General features: G+C 46.9%; 1 protein-coding gene and 1 long non-coding RNA gene across 16 annotated transcripts in view; one reads left to right on the top strand and one right to left on the bottom strand.

Moving 5' to 3' along the window:
- Positions 1–15,834, top strand: part of LOC147009171 (nucleotide-binding oligomerization domain-containing protein 2-like) — a 60,263-nt gene extending 44,429 nt beyond the window's left edge. For 7 of the 15 annotated variants that reach the window (XM_085862738.1, XM_085862740.1, XM_085862739.1 and 4 more), the window contains 6 exons: positions 3,891–3,974; positions 4,084–4,170; positions 7,284–7,367; positions 11,557–11,640; positions 11,955–12,038; positions 15,262–15,834. In XM_085862738.1, the coding sequence (XP_085718864.1) occupies positions 3,891–3,974; positions 4,084–4,170; positions 7,284–7,367; positions 11,557–11,640; positions 11,955–12,038; positions 15,262–15,331 (493 nt within the window). In that variant the 3' untranslated portion in view covers positions 15,332–15,834. Of the gene's footprint in view, positions 1–3,890; positions 3,975–4,083; positions 4,171–4,274; positions 4,375–4,481; positions 4,675–7,283; positions 7,368–11,556; positions 12,039–15,261 lie in introns of all 15 variants that reach the window. The other 8 variants (XM_085862747.1, XM_085862742.1, XR_015052978.1 and 5 more) reach the window with 7 other exon arrangements.
- LOC147009169 (uncharacterized) overlaps positions 9,313–16,601 on the bottom strand; it is a 65,517-nt gene continuing 58,228 nt past the window's right edge. Inside the window, exon 3 of the long non-coding RNA XR_015053001.1 lies at positions 9,313–9,422. This is a non-coding gene — a long non-coding RNA (uncharacterized LOC147009169). The remainder of the gene's footprint in view (positions 9,423–16,601) is intronic.

Here is a 16,601-nt window from a genome sequence, read left to right as displayed (position 1 = left end):
TTATTTTAAACATCTCACCACCTCCGCCACAACCACCAACATCTCCTCAGGCTGTGAACCTTTGAGGTAGTGTTATTCTTTCCTATCGTTATTTTAAACATCTCACCACCTCTGCCACAACCACCAACATCTCACCACCTCCGCCACAACCGCCAACATCTCCTCACCACCTCCGCCACAACCGCCAACATTTCCACCACAACCGCCAACATCTCCTCACCACCTCCGCCACAACCACCAACATCTCCTCACCACCTTAACCAACAACCGCCAACATCTCCTCACCACCTTCGCCACAACGAACAACATCTCCTCACCTTCATCTCCACAAACGCCGCCATATTTTCACCAGCAACGGCATCCACAGACGAACGGCATCTCCGCCGTTGGGGCGAGAGCCGGTGATTTCAACCACGTCCGCTTTGTCCACCTTTGATGGCGAGATCGGATCAGAATGACAAAAGGGGCGGAGCCAGCGGGGGGTGAAAGGTCGAAGGTAAAAGACCAAACGCCACCCCAGAACCCAATAAAAGGCCGGGCCGAAACCCTGAGAGACAGGTTGAGTGTTGGATTCCGGAGAGTTGAAGACAAGTGGAGCTCTGGAGTCTGCAGTTCGGAGTTTGGAGCCTGGAGTCCAGCCAAGCCTGCAGTGCCGTGCAGAATCGTGGGTCGGTGGAGGCAGCTGGAGAGAAGTCGCCAGCCAGCGACATAACAGTCCGAGGTGATCGGGCCCCGGGACGGTCCGAGCGACGCTGAGGAGTGAGCGGGCTCTTAAGAGAGCATCAACTCTAAAAGAGCATGGCCCGATCGACCTGGCCGGACGGCAAGGCCTGGACCAACCGAGTCGCCATTACACCAGCCGTGTTGACGACGAAAGATCGAGGGTCGCCCAGCGAGTCACCACGAGGGTGGCAGGTAACCTGCACGGTCACGCGGAGCTCCTTCGGTCTTCACAGCTCCGCAGAACATTAAAGGCCTACGGGCCCTGTTCTCTTTCTTTCTTTTCTGGGGTTTTTGTTGCATGGAAATCTGTGGCGCCTTGTCCGATAAGTAGAACTGTTAAGTGCCTGTACATTACATAATAGATAGACAATGGCTGTAGGTCTTTGTTTGCTCGTGTCTTGTCCCCATCACCCCCCCCCCCCATTGCTTCATTGACTGCATGCGTGCATGTGTAAAATAAATGTCCTCTTTTGTTGAATATTCACCTGCTCATTGTGTCCCTTCCTCCATTGAACTGCCATAATTGTGTTCGGAATAATAGCTGGTTTTTAATATCCGATAAGATAATCGGGTCCGACGGGGCTTGGCGATAATAACCCGCTCGGCAATCGCAAACGGAACAAGCTGCTTAAAGCGGCTCGTTTCCGTACAGGTCCCGTTGAGGTACAACCTCTCGGTAGTCTGCCCACGCGAATAATTAGGTAAATCGACAATTCGGCGATTGACCTTGTAGCGTGGGCAGAGCATTGACAAGGTTGTGGTGTGATTAAAAACACACCTGTAGCTGGATTTTGGCGTTGATCCGGAAGCTACGACTGGATTGCTACGTTCAGTGGGCGAGCGCGGCTGCAATCGGGATAAAAGCGATTGCCTGCACGCCGGGGTGGCGGAAATCCACAACAATATACTGTATAGACATATATATATATATATATATATATATATATATATATATATATATATATATATATATATATATATATATATATATATACACACACATGTTGATATTGTTACGGTTGTGGGGGTAGATGGAGGAATTTCATCGGAAAGTTAGGATTGAATAGAGTTGTTTGGTCGGTGAACGTGTAGGAGACATCTCGATGTAATTGGGTAGGGAAACTGTGAGCTTAAGTGTTACGTGTCACAACACGGGACGTGGTGTGGTGTTAATTAGATAGGGATTACGGCCAAGTTCCCCAGTATGTGATTGCCCCCCTGTGACTTTTCCACATGTTTTTTGTATTGCAAACCAGCAATGGACCACTACAATTGAGTTGCATGACCAAGTAGGAAGAAGCCCCGCTTCCAAGGGTGACGGCAGGCAAAGTCATGCCCCCGAGGCTTATGATTGATGAGCGTGATGTTAGTGGCAAGAAGAAGAGGAGGGTGTAGGAGGCAGGCGATCAGAGAGGACGGGGAAGCAGCTCGTAGCAAGGAGGAATGCACGAGTGCGGAGTGAAGGGCGCACGCGTTCGAGAGAGAATGTAGCTCGGAGATGTCCTGTAAGAACAGGGCTTTATGGATGGTTTTCCTTCGACACATGAAGAAGACGGCACGATTCTAGGATTCGTGCTGAGATGATTTGGCTCACGTGGTGAAGCAAGACACTGGCCATCGACTCTTGGCTGGTTGTACGAGATGGGCCTCAAAGCCTCATGTCTGTCACCGAAAGGGATGGCACCATTCTAAGCTGCATGGGATCTCTGAGCCTTGGTGTTGAATACCGCTCATTAATTGCCTAACGTACGTTTGTCCCGCTGTGAGAGAGCGACTTGGTGCCATTTTGCGCGCCTCTCCATGTGCAGGACGAAACGCCTCGATTCGAAGTTCCATAAAGACCATCTCTGGACAAGCTAAGTTCCAGAATAAAGGAAGGATTTTCTTTTATTTTATTTCCCCTTGTCCGTATTTAAGTCTTCGGGTATAGGCACCTCGATTTAGACTTTAGGGTTAATTTACCTCAAGTATTATTATATTCTCATTATTGTTCCTTGTAAATATTTCTATTGTTATTAAATTCCCCTGTATATTTTAAGTTGCTGTGTCTGTGTATTTTTTGTGGGGTTCAAGTATAAACCCCCCTGTGCATACATCTGTGCCTCCGTCGCTCTTCCAGGGCTGCGCCTTTTCCCTCCCGCACGCGTTATAATCTCCGAGGATCAACGTGTCCGCCTCCTAATAATGAAAAACTGCTCGGCTCTCCGGCCTGGCTTTGTTGACCACCCGTTACCACAATTCGGGGTCGGGGGTTTAACCTGGACCGCTCCACAACAACATCAATATCAGACCCCATTATTATAGCAGGTACCAGGAAACAAGTACCACACCAGCTATTGCTACATGCATCCTGACCAACAGGAAATGCCTGCCACACATGAACCCATCTGTGGTTCGCAAAACAATTCTGGGGCCAACCGAGGAACAAGTGAAATTTCAAAAAGGCCCTTCTAGCTGAACAGCTGCAGGCTCCGCATATTAGGCATGAGGTTAGCAGAGCTACAGTGCCCTACATCTCTATAGGATTGTACTGCAGCCAACACCGGGACGAGAAATTAAATCTCCATCTTGTAGACCGCCTTACACTTGCAGACATGGAAATGACCGTAAAACAATGATGATGATGATGATGATGATGATGATGATGATGATGATGATGATGATGGAGACCAGTCCACTCCAGAGAGGGAACCTCCACAGACACGTGTTCCAGGCTTGTTGGCCCTCGTCAGTGTGGAGCAGAAACTCCTCCAAAGAGTGTGTCGGCTCGCTCTGCTCACTCGCTCTGCTTCCCCCGTCAGCATTTTTATTGGAATCGTGAGGAACCAACGATCAAATTCCATATACTCTGAATTGCTTCCTCATTTTCTTGTAATGAAGACAGAAACCGAGTACTGAAGTGAAGGTACATTGATATCTCATGATGTCTTGGTCCAGAACATGATTTTCGCATCACCTTCATGATGAGTCTTGATTCAGTGTTTAACAAAAAGTTAAAACGTTTCATTCTTGCCCACTGAAGTACTTGATTCGATGCTATCTCAGTGTGTGCGCGTGTGCGTGCGTGCGTGCGTGCGTGCGCCAAGGTCTATTTTTATGCATCAGTAACATTCATATCGTTGGGGCCTTGGAGGATTTCATTTATTTTGTTTTTCTTCTTCTTCTAGGATTGGTGGAAATAACTTCACATCATGTGGGGGAGCCATCATTGCAAAGGCTTTGAAGCACAACACTCTTTTGAAAGAGATAGGGTAAGCAATTGGCTCGCTTTGTTTCGATGCTATAATAACTCGTCACCGTGTTTCATTTTCCATTTAGCCGACCCGGTGCTATCGGAGAGTTGATGCAAATTGTGTTCAGCAGGCTGTGGGGAAACAGTATCGGGGATGAAGGAGCGATTGCATTTGCAGAGGTGTTGGAGGAGAATAACACCCTGGAGTATTTAAGGTAATAACAATAGGGTAGAAATATGCGGTGGAGAAGATCGGCGGGTTATGCTGCTGCTGCTACTGCTGCTGCTGCTGTAATGTGTGATTGTGGGTTTCATTCAGCCCGTGGTGCAGTGGAGAGGATCTGTGGGTGGTACTGTTGCTGCCTTCTGTTATTTGTGGTCATGGGCTTGATTCCGTCCACGGTGCGTGGAGAAGATCGGTGGGTTATGCTGCTCCTGATATTTTGCGCTTGTGAGCTTGATGCGGGTCGTGCTGCTGCTGCTGCTGCTATGTGTGATTGTGGTCTTCATTCGACCTGTGGTGCAGTGGAGAGGATCTGTGGGTCGTGCTGCTGCTGCTGCTGCTGCTGTTATTTGTGCTCGTGAGCTTGATTTGGCCCGCAGTGTGGTGGAGAGGATCGGTGGGTCGTGCTGCTGCTGGTATTTCTGCTCGCGGGCTTGGTTCCGCTTATGGTGCAGATCGAACCGAGTGACCTTTGAACTGGGATTTTTGTGATTTTGTGAGTTGTGTGAGAGGATTGATTGACTTGTGAAAAGCATTTATTTGGTGTAAGCTGAATAAGTACAAATTTAATGTATACAGGAGAGCAGAACATAAGGAAGGGGAGAAGTGGGGGAGGAAGAGGAGAGGGAGTGAGTGGGATGGGGGTCGGGATGAGTGCCTCAAGGGTAGGGGTGAGGAGTCAAGTGTAGTGTGGAGGGAGAGCCAAGGGGTGTACAATGGGGGGGAGCGAGTGGAGAAAGAGTGGTGTGTGTGTGTGTGTGTGTGTGTGTGTGTGTGTGTGTGTGTGTGTGTGTGTGTGTGTGTGTGTGTGTGTGTGTGTGTGTGTGCGCATGTGTGCATGTGTGCATGCACAAGATTATGATAACAGGTTGGGGTAGTGAGTCCAGCAGGTCAGCCTGGGCAGCGCTGCTGATCGATAACCAGAGCGTCCCTAACAGATCAAAATGGTACGAGCTCTGCTTGGCTTCAGAAGTGAGATTCGGCTGAGTAGTTTAAATGTGGGATGAATGGGGGGTGGAGGGGGAGGAGTCGAGGTGGTGAAGGTGATGTGGAGAAGGAGGTTGGAATTGTTGTGTTTGCAGGAGACCAGATGGAAAGGAGACAGAGCAAGAAGGTTGGTGAGAAGATACAAGTTATTCCATGCGGGTGGGGATAGAAGGAGTGATGGCGTGGGAATAATCATGTCAGAAGAGATCAGCAAGCAGGTGGTCAGAGTGGAAAGATTGGAGGGATGGATAGTTTTCACATGGTTGGTGGTACAGAGGCAAATGGTTTGTGTTATGTTGATATTTGGGCTACAAACAGGAAGGACTGGGGTGGAGAAGCAGGAATTCCGATGTGCACTGGAGAGGATGATGGGAATGGTGGAGCTGGGCATGATGCTGTTCCTTGTAGGGGACTTTAATGCGCATGTGGGAGTGGCGGAGCCGGGTGAAGAGGAATGTTTTGGTAAATTTGGTTGGGGAACGTGTAATAGAGAGGGTCAAAGAGCTGGTGGTGAGGAATGGGATGACCACAGCTGGTTCATCCTTTCAAAAGTGGGAAAGCCACAAGATTACCTCTCGGAGTGGACAGAATAGAACAGAACTAGATTTGGTGGTGGTAAGGAAGTGCCAGTTGTAGAGGGTTAAGGATTGTAAGGCAGTGGCAGGAGATCATGTTACCACCCAGCACAAGCCTGTGGTGTTTGTGGTACGGATGGAGAAAAGGAGGGAGGGTAGGAGCAGGGATTGGAAGATTATTAGGTGGTGGAAGTGCAGGACAACTGCCTCGCCACAGGCTTCAGTGAACCATGGACGGGAGGAAGGGTTGGACAACTGAAGATGAGAGGGGATAAATCCGTGCATGAGAGAGAGAGAGCAAGTTTCTTTGAAAGAATCCCCAAAACGAGTTGATGTTGGAGAAAGTAGCGATAGGAGACCAGTCTAGAAGTTTGATGGCTGCTTGAAGTCCCTGCCAGTCAGACTGAGTTAAATGCCAGACTCAACGGTGCTGAGATGGTTCTCTAATAACAGCCAGAGAGATGTCTACTTTGACAAGCATGTGGTCAGAAGAACTGATTGGAGCAGATATCTTCAGGGAAATTGGTCAAAATCAGATCCAGAAGAGATGGAGTACCGTTGGTTGAGATCCGGGTCGGGAAGTTGACTGATTGAGTCAGAGGATAATGAATAAGCTGGAGATGGTGATCGGAGAAGAGCAGCAGGGGTTTAGAAAGGGTAGGGGATGACAGATGGGATGTTCATACTGAGACAGCTGGTGGAGAAGAGGTTGGAGGTGCAAGATGAGATGGCATTGGCATTTGTGGACCTGGAAAAGATCGGGGTGATGTGGGTCGGGCAGCAGAGAAAATAAATCAATATCAGGTTGGAGGGGAAGGAGATCAGACAGGGAAATTGGTTTAATTATCAGGGGCGAACAGTGACCAGGTATGGTGAGAGTCATAAGTAGAGGTGTGGAGGAGGATTCATGCGAGTGTGAATGTGTGGAGGAGGGTAAAGGGATCGATTGATAAAAAGTCAGCTGAAGTAGGTGTGGGACTTTGTGCGGGAGGAGGTAGAGAGAATGGCAAAGACAGCAGATAGGTTAAGGGAGCAAGATAGGAAAAGAGGTAGATCATGGTTGAGATGGGAAGATTGTGTGAGGAGGGATACAAAATAAGGTTGGGGTGGTTGGAGAGTGGAGAGAGTTGGCTTCGGACAGGGGGAAGTGGAGGAGTATCGTGGTTGAGGCAGGGCAGAAGCGTGGTGCCGTCGGACGTCACCCATAAATAAAAATTGAGGAGAAGAAGAACAAGAAATATAAACATGGGAAGAGGTAATTTGGCCCATCGTATCTTTCACAGGCATATCCTGTTATTATACCTGGTCTTTGATTGCAATGGATTGGATCATTCAGGTATGACACATCTCTGCTGCTGATGCTTTGCTCCAGCACGAGTCATTAATCCTTTCTGGAGTGTCGAAGGAAGGAGTACCAGCAAACTGTTTTGCCGTCCCTAACATGACTTGTCACCACACTCTCTCAGTGGCATATCCTGTGACAGAAACTGAGATATTTTGTTGGCTGTTGTTGTGAAGGTTTTTTTGTCTTTGTTGTTGCCAGTCTGGTGAGCAATGGAGTTAGCCATCTTGGAGTGTGCCGCCTTGCCAGCATGCTGCACACGAATACCGGCCTACGCCACCTCTGGTAGGATATATTGTTGCGGATTTGGAAAACTATCACACTCAACATTCATGTCCTTTAGCTCAGTTATCTCGGTAAGTGCGTGTTTTATAGATAGGTCCCCTTCCCTTGTTTAATGGGTAAATCAATGTGAATGTGCTGCGATTTATTTGAGGAAAACCTCATCTTCCACGTCAGCCGCAAAATGCCCGTTGGTTGCGGACACGCTGCAGAACAGCAAAAGCCCTCAGCTCCCAGCGTCCCCCACGCGCTTAGTAGGGGAAAGGTTAAGCCCCCACCCACCGTTTCGATTGGAAAAAGCGCCAAGTGGGGGAGGGGCTGAGCCACGCCCTGTGGTGGCGAAACGAATGTCTGCAAAAAGCGAGTGTGCCGGGGAGGATAAAAGGAGCAGAGGATCCTCGCAAGGGGAGTCCCGGGAGTCTCTGGAGTCTGTCTGCCTGGGCTTGGTTGTCACCGTCATCTTCTTCCTCCTCCTCCGCCGCACGATCGAGCGCTCGAGAGATACCGTCTCCCCCGGCAAAACGGAAAGGGGTCACTCGTCGGTGCCTGGATTCGGCTCGCCTCTTGCTGGGGCCCGGGTCGACTCGACTTGAAGACCCGCACGAGGAGGGCAGGTCCGAGCTGGGTCTCAATAAAGACCAATTGGTCCGGACATCTTTGGGTGTGTGTGCGTGTGTGTCCGTGGGCCCGTCCGTAAGTAGTGAACTGTATAAGTGCTTTCTCGCTGTATATCATTGCCTTGCTTTATTCGGTTTTATTCTGCTCTTCTGTGTTCCCTCGTCCCCTCATTACTGCATAAATAAACCCCGATTGTTAAATGTATCAGCTCGTTTTGTGTTTCTTACATTGGCTCGACATGACACGTGATTGAGAAGTAGTTAAAGCTGTTACGGCCCTAAGGGGACATTTGGACCGACGGTTCTTGACGATTCAACCGCTCGGCATCGCACACGGAATGAGCGTGCTAAGCGGCTCGTTTTCGTACGAGTTCCGTCGAGGGTGAAATTCCCCGGTAGTTGGACCACGTGGGTATTTCGGTAAATTGAAATTGGAAATCGACCCTACCCCACGTGGTCTATCCATTGGCGAATTTCGGTCGGATAGAGGACCCGTCGACTCCGGACTTATCCGGGGCGACGATCTGAATTCCAGGCGATCGGTCGAGCTGACTTTCGGCTCCATCGGGCGGACGTGCCGCGGCCGACGTCCCGGCCCCGCAACAATATCTCCAGCACATCTGTCTTCACTTATGTAAGGTCATTTGTTTGTGTAAGCGGCTCAGGTTTGAGAGTCTTGCGTTAAAAAAAGAAAAAGTCCAAATTCAGACAACAGGTTTCCTTCACGTCTCCCATTGAATCACTATTTTTATTAAACTGGGATTCTGGTCAAGGAAACGAGATAAAATCATGTGATTTAAGGACTGACACTCAAATTTTCAACCTTAGATTCAAATTCAAAGGAGGCAAGAAAGCAGCTCAAATGAAATTTGATACCAGCAGAACATGTCATTTTCAGAGATGCCACGTACGCCCCAACTCCCTCCATGTACCACAAGTGCTGATGCAAGCTACCGAACAAGGAAAACTTTAAGCACCAACACAGTTGTGGAAATCATTACAGATAGCCTGTAGTTTTTGGCGTACAAGTTCATACTTTTTTTGTTTTTTTTTCTTCTGGAAGTGAATGATTGTTAATTTTAAATACCCTACACTACAGCAAGTTTCCATTTAACATCATGGATGTGTTCAAAGTGCGATGTTAAGCAGACGAGATATTTCCATTGACGTCGTTTTCCAATGGGGGGATGATGTATTCCCAGGGCACATTTTCGGTCACCCAAACATAAGTTTAACATCACTGAACTACACATTGGACAAATATTAAACAAATCATGAAATACATAAATGGACGGTTAAATGAACAGTGACAGGAGTACTCACCAAGATGTAGGTCGTGATTGCTTGTCAGGACAGGAGAGGTGCGGGTGTGAAGTGGAGGGGTTACTGGGAGGGAGAGGCAGATCTTCTTGTCAGACGGACTGCTCAAATAATTTGTGGGCTGGGAAGACAAAGGGAAGGGAAGACCGGAATGACACTGTGCTGCCTTCGCCATGATCCGGCTTATGGGTGAATCGTGCAGTGAATCTGGAAGTGAGTCTCCAATCAAGCTATCGAACAGGCCGCATGTGGAGAAGTCGTTACCGAGGTCCTGAGAGATGGCGGGATCAAAACGCTGGGGAAATACGAATCTTGTGTTGAGAAGAAACTTCTGACAAATCCCACACACTCTGTGTCTCACTGTGTCTCACTGTGTCTGTCTCTCTCTCTCTCTCTCTGTCTCTCTCCCTCTCTCTCTCTCTCTCTCTCTCTCTCTCTCTCTCTCTCTCTCTCTCTCTCTCTCTCTCTCTCTCTCTCTCTCTCTCTCTCTCTCTCTCTCTCTCTCTCTCTCTCTCTCTCTCTCTCTCTCTCTCTCTCTCTCTCTCTCTCTCTCTCTCTCTCTCTCTCTCTCTCTCTCTCTCTCTCTCTCTCTCTCTCTCTCTCTCTCTCTCTCTCTCTCTCTCTCTCTCTCTCTCTCTCTCTCTCTCTCTCTCTCTCTGTGTCTGTCTCTCTCTCTCTCTCTCTCTCTCTCTCTCTCTCTCTCTCTCTCTCTCTCTCTCTCTCTCTCTCTCTCTCTCTCTCTCTCTCTCTCTCTCTCTCTCTTTCTCTTTCTCTTTCTCTTTCTCTTTCTCTTTCTCTTTCTCTTTCTCTTTCTCTTTCTCTCTCCGAAAGGGCTGTTCCGCAAGCCCTCCCATCTACTTTATCAATAACTATCTCAAATAGGTTCGGTCACTCAAACTCTTGGGTCTCACTCTCAACCACGATCTCCTTTGGATAAGCCACATTTCAAAGTTGGCCTCCAAAGGCAGACGTCAGCTGGGCATCCTCCATCGTACACAGTCCTTCCTTGGCACACCTGAGCTCCTATCCACCGACAAGGCTTTCATCCACAGCTTGATGGAGTACTGCTCTCCCCTCTCAGCCGGCTCCCCGGCCTCACATCTTGCTCAGCTTGATGCCGTGCAAACCAAGGCTTTCAAGATCATTGGAATCTTTCGCAATGAAGCTAAGACTATGGGCCAATCACTTCACCATTGCGACAGGTTGGTGGTCTCTCTGTCTTCTGCCGCCTCATTTCTGGACTTGAGCCCTCTGCCCTCTCCATGCTTTGTCTTTCATCCGATTGACCTGTGCTTTGATTAAGATTGTCAATTTTAATGTTATTGAAATGGACAATTTGATGTATCCATAACAATTTATAGAGAGTGGGGTGGATTTTGCAAGTGCTGTGCTCTGCACGATGTCTTTTTCTTGTTTGTCTGTGATTAGGATATCTCAAAAATTTGAGCGTGGATTCGGACGAAATTTGGTGGACAGGTTGGGTGTTTGACAAGGACAAGTTGATTCAATTTTGGTGAAGATCCCAATCCGGATCAAGATATAAGACTTGAAAAACTTTTCAAGTGATTCTTCACCATTGAGAGATAGGTTCCAAAACGAGATATAGCATGATCTCTCAAAAGGTTATGGATGGGTTCTGACAAAACTTGGTGGATGAATTTGGGTCGGTGACAAGAGCAAATCAATTATCTTTTGGTTCAGGTCCGGATCCCGATTCGGCCTTTCGGTGGGATACAAAACGTTGACCAAAATCATGATCTTTTCTCCCCTCGTTAACCCCACCCCAATCCCTCCTCCTTCCAAATTTCCATTTTTCCTTCCTGAGAGTTTCCTTCTGTATCTATCTTGTCCACCCCATGCATCCTCTCCTGCCCCCCATTCCTAGCCCGAAGACCCATTGTTTGTCCCCCTCTCCCCCATTTAGACCTTCTGCTCTGCTGTTGGTGTCCCCCCCCTCCCTTTTCTCTCTGCTGTTCCTTATGCCGTGTTGCATCCTGATCCATTCATTGTACTAGCGTGAGCTCTTCCATGAGCCTCGACTATTTACACAAAAAAAGTTCAGCCTGCTGTAGATATGCGTCCTACCGAGTGCCGTTCTAGTCCCCCTGAGACCAACTTGGCTTCCAGAACACTACAATCCAAATCACTGTTACCATTTTAGCCAAACTAGACCCCACGACCTCGGTGCTTGCACTTCTAATTGGTATCCTACTCGTTATTAACACGTTATTGTTCTTGTGCCTTTGTTCCTGTAGGCTTTGCGAGAACAACTTGCAAGATGAAGATGCACAAGTTCTTGCAGACGCACTCGAAAACAACACCGGACTCTGGGAGCTTTGGTGAGAATGTTTTTGTAACACGTCATTGTTAACGATAATAACCATTAATTGATCTGATAGCCCTCTGGGACACCTGGGGTCGGTGAATATTTTCATTGTGGAGAAAATAACATGGACGGGTTTCCACTCCATTTCAGGGTGCTGACAAAACAACACTCAACAGAGGAAGCGATTTAGAATCGGGCCACAACAGCCTGCTCATCAAAATGTTCCGTGGAATCTCGCAGATTAGTTTATTTGGCATGAATGTTTTAACCTAATAACTACCTGGTTTCGAAGGTCAGCTGTTCACTTTTCTGATCGTTTGCCCCAAGGTTGAACAACAACAACATCAGTTCAATTGGTGCAAAGGCCCTGATCTCTGCCTTGAAGAAGAACACAACATTGACCCAGCTAGCGTGAGTGCACGTCTGTTTCTTCCCTTCCCTCTCTCCCACTACCCCTCTCTCTCTTCTCTCCCTCTCTCACACCTCTGCCTCTCTCACCCCGATCCCATCCCAAACCATGCTGTACCATGCTCACCACAACCACGTCATACAACTTCCAAAAATACCCGCAACAACTCGCACATATTTTTAGTTATTGACGACATCGTCACAAGGAATTTCCACCTCTTCGCCACAAACGCCACATTACAATCTCTTCTCGACAACTGCGGCAATGGCCACATGTTCATTAAACATTCATCGCAGCCTCAAGGGACATTGAGGTGACAACGGTCGGGTTATTTCAAGGCATAACTCGAAGTGCGAACTTTCGCCGGAGTTCGTTGGAGGACATATGAATAGCGCAGGGATTTCCTAAAATCCCATGTTTAAAGGGAGGCCAGCACATGTTCAGGGCCAGAGAGTGGCTCCAAAAACCACGACCCCATGTTAAATTCGGAGCTCCTTTGTGTGGCCTTGTCGGCGAGTGACTGAGCCATATTTCAGTTTCGGGGCCTGGCTATGACTGCTATGGAACAATGGGAAAGCTTTATTTCACCAATAACCGAGTTTGATCCAACTTTTGGCTCCTATCCTCACCTGGGGCTCATAAAAAGAGCAAATGCATCTCATTTTAGGCAGAATCACTGGGGACAGAGCTGAAGAGAACGACCTGGGAGCAGAAGACGCCAGAGCTCGCCAGACATCGGACCTCACAGGGGAAACGGGCAGCGCAAGGAGGACAAGCGTTGGAGCTGAGCGGGGGGCGCCGCGAGTCAGCATGACCAAGCGTGGGATCACGAGTTACAGCTGCGAGCGGGGTCTGCTCTCATTCGATCGACGCTCAGCTTGCATCCCGCAGTGACACTTACACGTCAGATTCTCACACCATTACGATAGGGTCTTTTCTCTTACATATATTTTTTCTACCATCTATCTCTCGTCCACTGTGAATGCAAAAGAGCAATCGACACGGGCAAGCCTGACCAAGAACATTTTTTTTCAGAATGAACTCAAGAGTAAACCATACTGACCTGCACCTCACATTCTTCCTCTTATACCACGCTGCACCCCACATTACATTACATGTGTACCTTTTATTCACGCACCCCAGACACCCTCAGTATTTTTCCGTCCTCCCCTATCCGAAGCGTTTTGAGTTGCGCAGATCTGCTGGCCGTAGCAAGTATTGAGAGGTCACTAATCCTCAACTGCTTCTATCTCTCTGGGCTATCTCTAATTTCCCTTGAGTTTGTGTGTATGTGATGGCGTCTATCGTAGCATAAGTTTAGACTATAAGAATGTTCCGGATAACTCTGCATTGTGTCTTCTTCTTCTTTTGTAAATATTGTTTGTCTTTTGCTACACCCCACAAATTCCTTGCTTTCCCTACTGTGCATTTCCAAGCAATCAATCCCTTACTGTGCCACATAATTTTCCTCACTCTTGTTTCAATCAATGTGCCTGTTAGAAATGAACCCAGCTCGTTTTTGTCTTTTCCTCCATTGGTCTTGAATGGCCCGCACCCTCCGTCCGACGTTCTTCCCCCAAATCTATTAAATAGCCGGTGCGTACATGGCAGCTCCGCTCGGCTACACCTGTTATGGTAAGTAACTTAAGTGACGCAAGTACGAATCGACGGCGCGATTCCCCGATAAGGAGATCACGCGTTCATCGGTAAACAGTTGTCAGACGGAGGACCTTGGGTCACGTGGTCAAGTTATTGGCATTCGCAGTTGGTTAGCGACCCAACATGACACAAAGTTATTCATGTGCGATGGCCTGCGATTCCCGGTGAGTCTGGAGAGGAACCAGGAATAGCCCCTCCCTCATGGTTCCTCTGCGACGCCGGGGCCGCCACGATATATATATATATATATATATATATATATATATATATATATATATATATATATATATATATATATATATATATATATATATATATATGCGACCTTCTGTCCTTCATCATAAAATTTTGGTTCTCAGACAATCTAGCACTAGTCACTCAAACCTGCACAAAAAAGTTCCAAGACAACCTTACAAAGGACATAAATGAGCCCAAACAGTCCTTCAATAACTGGTGACTCCTCCCAAACCTGAAAAAAAAAAACACCAGAACATCATCCCACTTTAACATCAGCTTCTGACCAGATGCTCACTGTCAACTTTTGTGCTGTCCAAGTGCAACATGAGAAGTTCCTCAAATGTAACTCTTGATAGAAGCTTCACATTCCATTGTCACCTTCAGAACATCGTGGTAAAGACAAAGCTATGGGTTAACCTTGTGCAGAAGTTTGTGGGAATGAATTGGTGAGTAAATGCCGCCACTGTTCACATAACCTTGATCGTGCTGGTCTTCTCCATGGTCGAATACTGTTTCCTGGTCTCCCTCTCCGGACCAGGAGCATGCACGTAAAACTGTTGGACATTCAGCTGAATGTGACAATGCAGAGGACCTTGCGGCCTTGCAGAGCACACCACCATGGCTTCCGGTTTGAGTCAACAGAGGATTGTTGTGAGTCAATGGAGAAGTCGACAGTCAAAGGTGATGGAAAATGCTGACTTCCCAATCAACTATGACATCACATGCCCACTAATCAGGCTGAAATCCTGGAAGCTATTCTGCATCGACGCCAAGTGGACCAAATGGAAGACCAAGATGAGAGCACTTGAAAGAGACATGGTCAAACACCAATATGCTCCTGAAATCCCTCATCACCAACCAAACCGCACCACAACCAGGAATCAAACTCCCAAATGACATCTGCTTTTCCTTCAACAGAATACGGACATTCCAACGGAAGATGCGGTCACATTTGCCACAAATGAATGATAAAAGTGATAAAAGTCAGATTATGTGACTAAAGCACACCCATTCAGAGCGTACAACACATCATGCTCGAATACGAACCCAGATCCTTCAAGGGTTAAGGGGTTAAAGAGGATTCATGATGCTGCTTTTGAAGTCATGAAATGGTTTTAGCTAAACTGGATTTCGGAAGCAATATCACCTTCATATTATTTTGGAAGCAAAGTGAATGAGCACACACGGCTGTTTTGGAAGGATCTATCCAAGTTTAAGTTGTGTTCTCATGGGTTTTGTATCAAATGGTGTTCTGACTGAAATGAAATTGTTTTTGTTCGGAATTGAAAACTAATTTCAGAATACCTGTCTTTTTAAAATGCCTTTTAGACTCAGATCCAACGCCATCCCCACAGACGATTATGACAGGATCATGAGAAGTGACCGCCGATTAAACTGATGACCTTCAGATTACTTGTTCAATCGCTACCATTCGCATGCGTGGAGTACCAGCAGAACTCGTTCCGTGCGATCACGCCGTTCAATCGGCCAAACAGCCCTTCTTTGTTTTTGCATCTGTATTTGTGCTTTCTTATACATTTGTATAAAAACCTATTTCACGGAACCACCACGTGGTTCACTTTAACTGTAACGACTGAACGTATATTTTAAAGAAACTGTGAACAAAGTTTTTCTTTTTAATTCACATGATGTCCAACTATGAATATGTGGAGAGGTTGAAGAAAGAGAGAATGAGGATGTAAAATGAAGTAAAACACGTGAAAAGGATATTTTATAGCAAGTAATTGTTGTTTGTGTACTCATTGCGTGTACTTTTGGATATTTTTCTATTGCTTTAAGATGTATTACTTTGTATAATTTTGTGTGCTCCTCTCGTGTCCTTGTAAAAGATTCCTGGTGTCGTGGAATAATAAATGTTACCGTTGAAATTGTTACATGAAAGCTCGAGGTCCTGTTTCTTTTTGCTCCATCCCTGGAAACAGGCTTCTGAAACAGGCAACTTTGCAGTAATACCCCTATTACATCATTTCACAAATACATCATCACCTTTTTAATACCATGACCCGATTTGTGTCTCCTCAACTCACACTTATGGTGCTTTAAAAGCCACACCTTTTATTCTCGAACATATTCAGAACTTACAAGACTGATAAAGATACCAGAACATATTGCTAAAGTACTAAATCTGGAGATCCCAAAATCGCCAAAAGAACTTTTGGACTTTGTTTCATTCATTAAAAAATATACTGTGTTCTAGATTGGCTAAGAGACATCAGAAACGTGTTACCTTAGAAGTTAAATTCGATGTTATTCATCGAACAAATCAGATAAATATACAAACATACAAGAGCTCTATCCTTTCAACTTGTGCTGAAAAGACAATAAATTTCATGCTTTAGCTCTTCAGCTCAATTTAATCCCTCCAGGTTGGAACACCAAACTTCTGTCCTCAACACAAAACTTAACATTTCCAATCACATCGGATTCACGAATCCATAACACCTCCACACAATAACAATGCAACAGTTTTACAGCAAGCAAACTTCCAGCAAGCACAATGAACAAACATAAATCCAAAGAGGTAACTCGACAAACATTCGTAACACTTATCCGTTCTTCCCCTTGGGGACTTGAACTTCTTAGCAAGCAGGGCCTCCAACCTTCTCTTGGGGAGCAGGGTGTCCTCCCCCCCTCCCTCACCCCCTTCA

Source organism: Eptatretus burgeri, chromosome 17, assembly GCF_056783735.1.
Source record: "Eptatretus burgeri isolate ZD-2024b chromosome 17, Ebu_testis_v1, whole genome shotgun sequence".
Lineage (NCBI taxonomy): Eukaryota > Metazoa > Chordata > Myxini > Myxiniformes > Myxinidae > Eptatretus > Eptatretus burgeri.
The sequence above is the reverse complement of the archived record's forward strand: the minus strand, read 5'-3'. Positions and strand labels throughout refer to the sequence as shown.